The 12,228-nt window shown below is 43.5% G+C and overlaps 1 protein-coding gene across 4 annotated transcripts in view; it reads right to left on the bottom strand.

The window, feature by feature from the left end:
- ANKFN1 (ankyrin repeat and fibronectin type III domain containing 1) overlaps positions 1 to 12,228 on the bottom strand; it is a 217,990-nt gene that overhangs the window by 20,302 nt on the left and 185,460 nt on the right. For all 4 annotated transcript variants that reach the window (XM_080994439.1, XM_080994438.1, XM_080994441.1 and 1 more), the window contains 2 exons: positions 12,032 to 12,179; positions 7,617 to 7,785 (listed from right to left, as the gene is read on the bottom strand). In XM_080994439.1, coding sequence (XP_080850565.1) covers positions 7,617 to 7,785; positions 12,032 to 12,179 — 317 coding nt within the window. The remainder of the gene's footprint in view (positions 1 to 7,616; positions 7,786 to 12,031; positions 12,180 to 12,228) is intronic.

The raw sequence follows: 12,228 nt of genomic DNA, 5'->3' as shown, positions 1-12,228 counted from the left end.
AACCCCAGAATAGCTACAATCACATTCCAAAATAAACACATCCTTGCACATGAGCAAAGATTAACATGAATGACTGCGTAACAATGGAACTGGCCCTCAGTCCTATGGTAGGGTCGTGGGCAGATGGTTCTTCATTTGTGCCTTTTTTAAAAAATGGAAGTGACTAGGATTGACCAGGGATCTTCTGCATGCAAAGCACATGACCCCAAGTATTTTTAGACATTTCGTGTAGATAATGATCTAATGATGCCCAGACATTCTGAGTGCATGTTGGCCAAAGCATTGCTCTCTCTATTGTTGACATGCTCTCTTCTATCTATCTATCTATCTATCTATATCTATCTATCTATCTATCTATCTATCTATCTCTCTATCTCTCTATCTCTCTATCTCTCTATCTCTCTATCTCTCTATCTCTCTATCTCTCTATCATCTATCTATCATCTATCTATCTATCATCTATCTATCTATCTATCTATCTATCTATCTATCTATCATCTATCTATCTATCTATCATCTATCTATCTATCTCTCTATCATCTATCTATCATCTATCTATCATCTATCTATCTATCATCTATCTATCTATCTATCTATCTATCTATCTATCTATCATCTATCATCTATCATCTATCTATCATCTATCTATCATCTATCTATCTATCTATCTATCTATCTATCTATCTATCTAATCTATCATCTATCTAGCTCTATCTCTCTATCATCTATCTATCATCTGTCTTTGGCTGTGTTAAATTTGTGCTTCTCTTGTGGTCTGTAACTTCTCCTCCAAAGATGAACCTCTTTCCCAGGAAAATCATGGTAGCATCTGAAACAGATGTGTGGAAGTGTGGCACTATGCAGCCTCACTCCTGCAAGTGCTCTTTTAAGGCAGGGACGGCCGGAAAACTTTTTTTTACTCCTGTGGAAAGCATGTGGTGGCGGCAGCGGGTGGGTGGTCAGAAGCTGCTTGGTGCATTGGAAGGAGCATGGCTTACATGGGGAGAAAAGTATGCAGAGATGACTTTTGCTCTGCAAGCCACCCTCCATATCACCATTGCAGGAGAGGGCAAATTCAGTAACATTTTGTAGTGGTTTTGGCACCCTGAGTGGGCTGCGGCGAAGACCTCTGCACGTGACCAACAAGCAGAAGGTTAGCAACATGTGCTTGAAGGGGACCAAAGGTGCCAACTTGTGCCGGTGTCATCACATGTGTGCCGTCACATTGCAACATCAGGAGCAACCAGGGTCTCCTTCCACAGCAGCAGGAGGATTAAGAATGGCCATGAAAACCATGCAGTGCTTGGCTCCATGTTCAGTTCCTCTGCCCTCTGTTTGTTTGAAACATTGGGGGCAGCCCTCCAACAAATGATTGAGGAGTCCCAACATAGCTCAGCCCCCACGAGATGGCACCCCTGAAAGGGACAGCACATACCATTTTCAGGTAGAGTCTCAGTGATGATGACCTGTATTTTCCCATCTTAAGAACAGAGGAGAGACTGCTGGATCGGGTCAATGGCCCTTCTAGTCCAACATCCTGTTCTCACTGTGGCTGAACAGATGCCTGTGGGAAACTCATGAGCAGGATTTGAGCACAAGATTTCTCTCCCTTACTGTAGCTTCCAGCAATCGGTCTTGAGAAGCACAAATTGCCGCTTCCAGCCAAGCAAGCAGAGCATAGCTGCACTGGCATCCTCAACATCTTCACAGTTAAAAGAAGAGCCCGGTCTTCAGAATTTGGTTGTGTGTTTTTTTAAACTGCCCCCCTTTGCATTCTGCCTGATGAAGAGTTCGAAAATATGCAGACTTTCATTACATCTACAGAAGCTGGCCCAATTAAAAATATCACCTTACCTATAATACTTACCGATTGGAAGGTCGGCAGTTCGAATCCCTGCAACAGTGAGTTCCTGTTGCTCTGTCCCAGCTCCTGCCCACCTAGCAGTTTGAAAACACACCAGTACAAGTAGATAAATAGGTACCACTGTGGCAGGAAGGTAAATGGTGTTTCTGTGCGCTCTGGTTTCCGTCACGGTGTCCTGTTGCGCCAGAAGCACATGCTGGCCACATGACCTGGAAAGCTGCCTGTGGACAAATGCTCTTGGCCTGAAAGCGAGATGAGCGCCACAACCCCATAGTCGCCTTGACTGGACTTAACCGTCCAGGAGTCCTTTACCTTTACCTAGTTTGGTATACCTTTCTGAGAAAAAGGATTTTCAATTCTGAATTCCACCCACCCCTCATGGAACTGAAAAAGAAAGCACAAGAAGAATTGAATCAGAAGGACTTCCAGCCTCTCCTTCTTGTCCATGCTGCTTTTACCAGGTGTATATTCTTTCCCATGTAGGCAATCAAATTTTCTCTTAGCACATCACTAGTCAAACAGTATCCCTGTCTTCACAGAATAATGCAAGGGGGTGTGTATGTAATGCTAAATTGGTTGCACAGAGGAAATAGCTGCATTTTCATGCCTCAGAAGTGACTTTTTGCATCATTTTTCCTTCCAGGCAATCAATACTGCAGTTGGATGGTTTATCAATGCTTTTGCGGGGAATGGGATTTATTTTTTCAGGAGCCATTGGCACTAGTTTTGCATTGCACGTTCATTCCCCGTGTTATCCAATTTTCACAGCATGTTGCAATGGCAGCAACGTATATAAATGACTTTTTAAAAGGTGAACATGGAGGAAAACAGGACAATCTGTGGGGATTATTAGCCTTATTAGGCAAATGTGTAAATCGTGTGATAAGAGAAAGGGCTCAGTTGCATCAGAATTGCAGTTCTGCAAGGAGCAGCAGGGAACTTTCACGTTCCATCAGTGCAAGGATTTCTGCTTGTCTGACAGGACATCCTCCCTTTCTCCCCCATGTACATGTCTCCAAGTCTGTCTCAGATGGTTGGGAAAACCCCTAGAAGAGATTTAAGGGGGTGCATGTGGACAGGGAGAGGCAGGGAACATTCCATTGCACAAGCAGAAATCCCTACAATGATGGAAAGTTTGTCATTGTTGCAATCAGGGTTACCAACATGCTCTGCTTATGAACTTCAGAGTGGCCGCTGAGACCAAATAACACCGGTCCTGGAAGACCTGCATTGGTTCCCAGTACATTTTTTAGCACAATTTGATGTGTTGGTGCTGACCTTTCTAGCCCTAAACGGTCTCGGCCCAGTATACCTGAAGGAGTGTCTCCACCCCCATCGCTCAGGCCAGACACTGAGGTCCAGCGCTGAGGGCCTTCTGGTGGTTCCCTCACTGCGAGAAGCAAAGTTACAGGGAACCAGGCAGAGGGCCTTCTCAGTAGTGGCGCCCACCCTGTGGAACGCCCTCCCAGCAGATGTCAAGGAAATAAGCAACTACAGTGGTACCTTGGGTTACAGACGCTTCAGGTTACAGACGTTTCAGGTTACAAACTCCGCTAACCCAAAAATAGTACCTCGGGTTAAGAACTTTGCTACAGGATGAGAACAGAAATTATGCGGCGGCGGCAGCAGGAGGCCCCATTAGCTAAAGTGGTACCTTGGGTTAAGAACCGTTTCAGGTTAAGAATGGACCTCCAGAACGAATTAAGTTCTTAACCCGAGGTACCACTGTACAGTGGTACCTCGGTTTAAGAACAGTCCTGTTTAAGAACGATTTGGTTTACGAACTCCACAAAACTGGAAACAGTGTCCCAGTTTGCAAACTTTACCTTGGTCCAAGAATGGAATCCGAATGGTGGAAGGGCACCAGTGGCGGGAGGCCTCATTAGGAAAAGCGCACCTCGATTTAAGAGGGGTTTCGGTTTAATAACAGACTTCCGGAACGTATTGTACGTTCAAACGTATTACGTTTGTAAACCAAGGAACCACTGTATCTGACTTCTAGAAGACATCTTGAGGCAGCCTGTTTAGGGAAGTTTTTAATGTTTGATGTTTTATCGTGTTTTTAATATTCTGTTGGGAGCCACCCAGAGTGGCTGGGGAAACCCATCCAGATGTGTGGGGTGTAAATAATATTAGATGATGATGATGATGATGATGATGATGATATGGGTGTATTTGCCCCTTGGGAACCAAAGACTCTCCCAAGCCCCTTTCGGTTCTTTGAAAATCTGTGGTCCATCACTAGCATTAAAATGTTTGGAGACACAAACTTTTCATAACTCTTTCTGGACATTGCATATGGTAGGAAATCAAACCAATCTGTTTTGCGAAGAGATCACTAGCAGGATGATCTCAGCCTACAACTCAAAGGAGAATAGTCCTGACTCTTTCTGCTCCCCTCTCAAACATCTAGCTCCTGCAGTGGTCCAGGGAGCAAGCAGCATGTGGTCTGACAGCTCACACCAGACGTGTGGCACCATTAGTGAAATTGCAGCCGCCGCTGCAGATTCTAGCCACTGTGGTTGGAAGCCAGGCTGTTAATGTTACTGTAACAAATGTTGCTTCAACATTGCCTTTTGCGGTTTTGCAATTACAGATTCAGTAGCCGCCAACTAATAGGGAGTGGAAGCTTCTAATATTCTGGAGGTGAATCACAGCCATTTTATAGGCACTGGGGAGAAATGTGCAATAAATCAGACAGAAAATGGCCTCTGCTCTAGGGCACAAGATCGGTTGCTTTTTGTTGGAAAAGTAAAATTGGGCTTTTATTGGAATTCTCCCTGCAGTACTACAAAGTCCCCACACCATAAATTCACCGCATTGAGAGACAAATGAGCAAAGTCTGCTGAATCCTCATTGTGTATGGCAAACTACTTTGTCATCTCCATTGCTGCTCTAATCTACAATCGACATTAAATAAGTTTGTGATCTTGCCTTGCTCGATATGTTTCTTACATGCAGACTTGGGTCCCCTTTAAGGGAAAAAAAAGATGCTAGTTCTCTGTGTTACAGACCCTCCAAGTTACAGACCATCCAGGGATAGTTCTGGATTTACAGAAGCCAAGGAGATAAGTAACTATGCAACCTTTAGAAGACATCTGAGGGTAGCCCTGTATAGGGAAGTCAGATGGGTGGGGTATAAATAATAAAATGATGATGATGGTGATGACGATGATGATGATGAAGGAATAAGACATCCCTATTTTCATTGGAGAAATGTTGGAGGGTATGGTATTAAATACTGGAAAAATATGTTGAAATGTAAGGCTGAACTCATAATTTTTGAATATCTGAGGCTACCAACAGTGCTGATTCATAGTTGCTGGTCACAGAAGGCGTATGGTGATCTTGGGAGATTAGCCTGGCAAATTTGGCCTGTGCATTAGTCATACCCCAAGAGCTGTGGTATGTAAGAGATGTAACCACCTTGCCCAGAAAAGGGCTTTATGAATGACTCATAAAAGAGAGCTGGCAAAGAAAGAACACATTATTCTGGGAATGGCTCAATCTTCCTATAAGTTTATATCACTTAGTGCGTGTATTAGGGTTATAACAGTCTTACAACTTCATGTTCCTATAGCTTAGTTAGATGAACTGTTGCCTAAAAACAAAGGAATGAACTGTCATTTCCATTTTTTTTTGGAAAAAGGTCACCCCGAAACCAATAAATCAACTTTTGTATATGTAATTGTATAATGTATTATGTAATAGGCACAGCATGGATAGGAAAAATACAGGTTGCAATTTTAAAAATACTTGTATGTTTTGCACATTGTACATCACTTCTTATTGCTTAGAATAAATTGAGGTTGCAGTTTGTCTTTGTCTCTGCTGCAAACAACATAAAGTTCCCGCATCACTCTGATTGCGCATTCTGTGCACTGATTACTTCTTGTTATCTGGTCTATGGAGGCCTCTTGCTTCCAGTGATTCTCCAATACAATACATTACAGCTGTCTAGGAAGTTCCAGACAGCTGTAAAAGTTCTAAACAGTTCCACAAAGTTTTTCAAAAGCGCTAATATACTTATGTAGTAACGTTACATATACAGTGATTCAAACTTTTCATTTCAGGGTGACGCTTTTTCACAACTGAGAACAATTAGTCCCTTCTGCAAGGTTTCTGAGCAAAAATTCATCCCTTTACATTATAGGAAATCCTTCCTGAAAAAGTTATAAACCTATTGTGTATGCGTGTGTTTATAGATATGGGATAGCTTAAGGGTAAAAGACCCCTGGATGGTTAAGTCCAGTCAAAGGCGACTATGGGGTGCGGTGCTCATCTTGCTTTTCAGGCTGAGGGAGCCGGCGTTTGTCCACAGACAGCCTTCTAGGTCATGTGACCAGCATGACTAAACCTCTGCTGGTGCACAGAGGACCGTGACGAGTGCCAGAGCGCACAGAAATGCCATTTACCTTCCTGCCACAGCGATACCGATTTATCTACTTGCACTGGTGTGCTTTTGAACTGCTAGGTTGGCAGGAGCTGGGACAGAGCAACGGGAGCTCGCCCCATCGCAGGGATTCGAACTGCTAACCTTGCGATCGGCAAGCCCAAGAGGCTCGGTGGTTTAGACCACAGCGCCACCCGCGTCCCTTATACCTATGGAAACATGCATGAAAGATGACTGTTACTTGTAAGGAGGGGGCATGGATGATAGGGTGATGGTGACAATTCAGTCTCAGTGGCAGAGGGGTTTAACTGCGTGCAAACAAGCAGCACTGTATAGCCCCATTGCGCATCATGCACAATGCTATCACGCTATTTGCATGGTCTGTTTCAGGAATATCTTGTTACTTTGCTGCTTGAAATCTGCCCATGCTTTTCCTAGTACTGGATCTGTGGGAGAGAAGATTAAGGAAGCTTTTGTTGAACCAAATCAACCATCTGGCTCTGTATGCTTTTCTCTGACAGTGGCTGATACAGAATGCTTCCTGGCATTTCAGCAGCGAGGGCTACCAACCAGAAGACTGTGCTTGCTGGTGCACATTCCTACACCCTTATGGTATGAGAGAAACCACCAGCTCTCTGTGGCACTCCAGATGTTACTGGACTTCAGCTCCTGTCAGACCAAACCATCATCATTAGGGATGATGGGAGTTGTAGCCCACCAACCTCTGGAGAGTCACACCTCTGTTCTACCAGCTGTGAGGTCTTCTTGCATCCCATGAACGGCGTGTAAAACTCGGGATTCTGTGCACTCACATTTATCCTACTGACCGTCAATACTGCTTGCAGAACAGTTGTCTGATTTCAACGGGACTAAGTCTGGATCTGGCCCGATAACAATAAATAAATTCTACCCCAAGCTCAGTTCCGTAATCAGATTGGTAATGCAGTCAGAGATGGGTGATCCACCTTCCTTGACCATATTTTGAAATCAAAAGCCCTGCTAAGTCAGCTTTGAATCGTTTTGCTTTCGCCGAATGCCGCCTGAACTGCCCATTTCAATATTCGCTATTCTTCATGCCTATAACCAAAGGACCGTGTTGCTGCTCAATAGCTTGTGGACTGACTGGCTTCTGCATTCCTGTACTTATGACTAGAGCATGTAACCTGGTAGCTACGCTCCTTCTATTACTTGTCTGTAGTCGGAGAGAAAAAGTGTTGTTGCCAAGAAATCATCACGTGATCTATTGACTCTCCGCTGGGACGGGGGGGAGGCGAGGGGCTGGAGGGGAACAGATACAACTTTGTGATTTTATTATAAGGCGACTGGGTTAATATTTCTAGGTGAAGCAAGGTAGTATACCGAGTTCAAACATCTGAAGAGGGAGGTTAAGGAATCCTGAGTGCGGGGTGTAAGGGTTATTCTGTCCTGGGGCAGTGCAGACGTCGTCTGAGGCAGGGAGCAGGAGAAGAAAGGACACATTGTGACCCAGTTCCAACACCTCCTGTGTATACAGACGGAAGAGCTTAGCCTGCAGAGGAACACGCACAGAGAAGAAATGGGGGTGGGCACGGGGGGGGGGGGGAGAAAGGGGAGGCGAGAGTTACAGCATCGTACTTATATAAACAACCCCCAAAATTGTATAAAACATTAGCGCAAAGTTGCACAACATCAAGATATAGGGGTTTTTTTGTAAAAGAGAAATGGGGGGGGGGATATATACCTGTATATGTATATATACACACACGTGTTTGTGTGTGTGTGTGTGTGTGTGTGTGTGTGTGTGTGTGTATCTAGGGGGGGGAGAGAGGGAGAGAGAGAGAGAAAGGCCATGTGTGTGTTAATTTTGCTTCATAAAATAAAGATTTAATGCTCCAACGTTCCACATTAAAAGACACACACGTACGCACAACACAACCCCTTGCCTCCCCCAGAAAATAACATTTATGTTTCTTATTAGCCAGAAAACGATCACACTCCATGAGCTTTTCAAGATTATGATTGTATAATTATGTGAAAACATGAAAATGAATTCAATTAAAAACCTTTAACATTCAATTTAGGAGCTGGTTAGCAAAACTATGCAGATCTCTCCCCCCCCTCTCCTTTTTTTCTTTTTCTTCTTGGCTTGCTTCCTCCCTTCCCCTCCCCATTTTCTCCCTGCAGCCTGTCACCAAATGGGGCAATGAAAAAGATTTAACAAGCCGCACTGAGAAAAATGAAAATGAAATAAGTATCAAACAGCAAGAGGCATATGTTTGATTAAAATCGACTTTGATGCTAAATGGAGGCGTTGAATCAGCTAGGAGCATTATCTAAGCTTGTCATCTCTCCCCCATTTCAGGATATCAGTCCTTTGTGTAGGGGTGTGTATGTGTGTCAGGCTCACCAACTCTATTTTGCTGAGGTCTCTACAGCCCCTCAAATGTCCACTGGGACAAGGCTCAGCCCCGCAATCTTGAGGGAGCAGAAGAGGCCTGGCAGGAAGTCACCTCAGGCTGGGTGACCATCTCCTGGTGCTGTGAAACCTGGAAGGAAGTTGTTCTGGGGCACCAGAGCACTGGGAGATATTGCGTGGACCAGCATGCACTGGTGTACGAATTTTGCATTTTTTGAGACTATGGCCATCTTTGGCCAACAAACACTCCAATTTGGAAGCTATGGTAGAAGATCGAGATTTCTATTCTTCTATTCTATTCTATTCTATTCTATTCTATTCTATTCTATTCTATACTATTCTATTCTAATAAATTAAGTTATTTGAATCAGCACTACAAGAAAGAAGTGTGGTAGTAACTTACATGGTCTGTGTTTCCTAAATCAGCTTCAGCTTAGGGGAATGGATTTCAGGTGATATAGCTACCAATAAACCATGCTTGGATGATCACATCTCAGTTTATTAAGCAGAGATATACCTGAGCTTTTTTTGCCTGCGAATGTGGCTCCTTTGTTCTTCCTGTTGCTACAAGCTGCAATAAAATGGGGAAAGCCTCTAATTAACCATAGTTTCTCATTCCATCTGAACCAAGAAGCTATGGTTATGGCTTCAGAACAAGTCAAGCTATTAAACCAATGTTTTAAGTTGGTTCGTTTAATATCCTGGCTTGTTCTGAACCTGGTAACCACAGTTTCCCAAGTTTGAACAGAACAGGAAACTATGGTTTAATTGGAAGCTTCCTGGTTAAATTGTGGCCTTGAGCACCAGCAAATATGATTGTTGGGAGTATGTATGTGTGTGTGTTTGTATATATATGTATATATGTATATATGTGTGTGTGTGTGTGTCTGTGTGTATATATATATATATATATATATATATATATATATATATATATTCATCCAAGGCTGTCTCACTTTTTTATTTCTTTTAATTTATTTTAAAGAAGACTAACAAAATATTCAAATAAAGAAATTGGATTGTTGAATTGTTGGAATACATTTTATCCAGAAAAATCTTAGCATGCTTGAACTAAATCCTGGCCCACTCCTTTTGGATCAAAGATTGATCCATATAGCCTACAAAACATGGCAGAATATGGTAGCATTCTATTACTGTGTTTTATTTATTTTTAAATTTCAACCATACCTAGTTCCAGCCCACCAACAGGCTTTCATGGTGGCATACAAACTTAAAACTACAACACAAAAGGATAAAACACAAAGAGAAACATCTGCAACAACATTAAAAATCAAGAAATAACAGCTGCCAATTATAAAACAATAGGCCATCATCTGCCCACATAGAAACTTTTTTGGTTTTGGAAAAGGTCTGTATTCAAGCTTTTTTGGGGGAAGGAAGTGCCCAGGAAAGTCCAGCAGCTCTGAAGAAACCATCAAGAATGTGTCTTCGCAGGATTTAGCTATGTGAGCTTGCTATGTGGGTAAGTACAGGCAAATAAGGGCTTTTGATTTACTGGAAAAACTATGATGGGCATAAAAGAGGTGGCACCAGTCATGCTGGGTTTAAGTCAGAGAGCCTGGTAAGCCGCATACTGACATTACACATTTTGACATTCACATGTATGCATTTAAAGGTAAAGGAGCCCTGGATGGTTAAGTCCAGTCAAATTTGACTATGGGGTGTGGCACTCATCTCCGCTTTCAGGCCAAGGGACCCGGTGTTTGTCCGCAGAAAGCTTTTCCGGGTCATGTGGCCAGCATGACTAAACCGCTTCTGGTGCAATGGAATACCATTTACCTTCCCACCACAGTGGTACCTATTTATCTACTTGCGTTGGTATGCTTTCGAACTGCTAGGTTGGCGGGAGCTGGGACAAAGCAATGGGAGCTCACCCCGTTGCATGGATTTGAACTGCCAACCTTATGATTGGCAAGCCCAAGAGGCTCGGTGGTTTAGACCACAGCGCCACTTGCGTCCTGCCCTGTATGCATGTAGATCTGATCAGTGCATGGAGGTCAGGAGTGGTGCCAGCAGAGGCAAACAATGGATTTTACAGTGGTACCTCTGGTTACAGACACTTCAGGTTACAGAAGCTTCAGGTTACAGACTCCGCTAACGCAGAAATAGTACCTCGCGTTAAGAACTTTGCTTCAGGATGAGAACAGAAATCGTGTGGTGGCGGCACGGCAGCAGCGGGAGGCCCCATTAGCTAAAGTGGTACCTCAGGTTAAGAACAGTTTCAGGTTAAGAACGGACCTCCAGAACAAATTAAGTTCTTAACCGGAGGTACCACTGTATTGATTTACTGAGAACTGCTTTGGGATTTATTTATTTTTAATGGAAAATGGCAGGAGACAATTTAACTAAAATTAGATGAAATTCCTCCACTGATTAACCACACATCGTGTGTCATCTGCAAAGGGTTCATCAGGCCTCCATTGATACTTAAACGACTATCTCATAATTCTTTTCTATGATAAAAATGGGTGGATGTCACTAGACTGGAAATGTTCCCGATTCAGGAGACTGTGACTTGTACCACTGAAGATGACTGCATCAGGATGCTTGCAGTTCGCTCTCGTGGGCTGAATAGGGGGATGTGGTGAGAGAATCATATCATAGCTAGATTTTACAACCAAATCTTTCTTGCTGCATGCAAGCACCGAGCACAGCACTGCAAAGGTCCACAGAGTTACCTGTTAGCATTGGCTCAGTGAAATGCTCCTCCACACTTAAGACTTTGGGACTTGGGTGCACAAAGAAGCAGTCGCACCATTGCATCAATTACTTACAGTCAAACTACATTCCACACACTTTCAGGGGTGTACAAGACCCAGTTGTAACAGGACTTTGCCTCCTTATGGCAGGCCATTTCATTTACATGGTGCTGATTATTGTCCTGCCTGGTAGTGATGTACTGTGTCAGGGTTCTGCTGTGGATTCAGACCCCTCTGCAACTCCGAGCATCCTTTTTTGAAAACATGGCAAAGGCAACACAGCCATGATGTCTGTAATGGACCCAGAATTGGCCTCCACAGTCACTTACGGACTCACTGTTAAACTGTGTTTATGGAAGACAATCTTACTTGGCTACGAGTGATCGAAGAAGAAGAAGAAGAAGTAGAAGAAGAAGAAGAAGAAGAAGAAGGGAACCCTCATCCATTCAGCCTCTTGTGGACTAAATGAAACCCACCCTTCCCATATAGGCCACACACTGCAGGCAAACAAACATGACCTTCAACCAGCCCTGGATTGTATGGTTCTGAAACAAAATGGCAATGATAAGCAAGAATATATTTACAATTCAAGGTGTGAGGAAGAGCGTGGTGTTCAAATTCATCCACAAATCGAAAGTGTCACAAACAATGCATCGTACCTGTCGTAGAGGAAGACTGATCTGTTTCAGGAGAGCTTTCACTGCCATCTGGAGCTCCACGAACAGTTGAGTTGGACACTCTGCGGAATGATCCATATTTTCCATAGATTCCGAGCCAGAAAGACTTTGGATCCATTCCCACTCCTCTCTGTATACGGAGTGAAGTTTAAAATTAGAAATACAACAAAAGTTCACTG

This window comes from Podarcis pityusensis, assembly GCF_964106645.2.
Source record: "Podarcis pityusensis genome assembly, chromosome: 2".
Lineage (NCBI taxonomy): Eukaryota > Metazoa > Chordata > Lepidosauria > Squamata > Lacertidae > Podarcis > Podarcis pityusensis.
The sequence above is the reverse complement of the archived record's forward strand: the minus strand, read 5'-3'. Positions and strand labels throughout refer to the sequence as shown.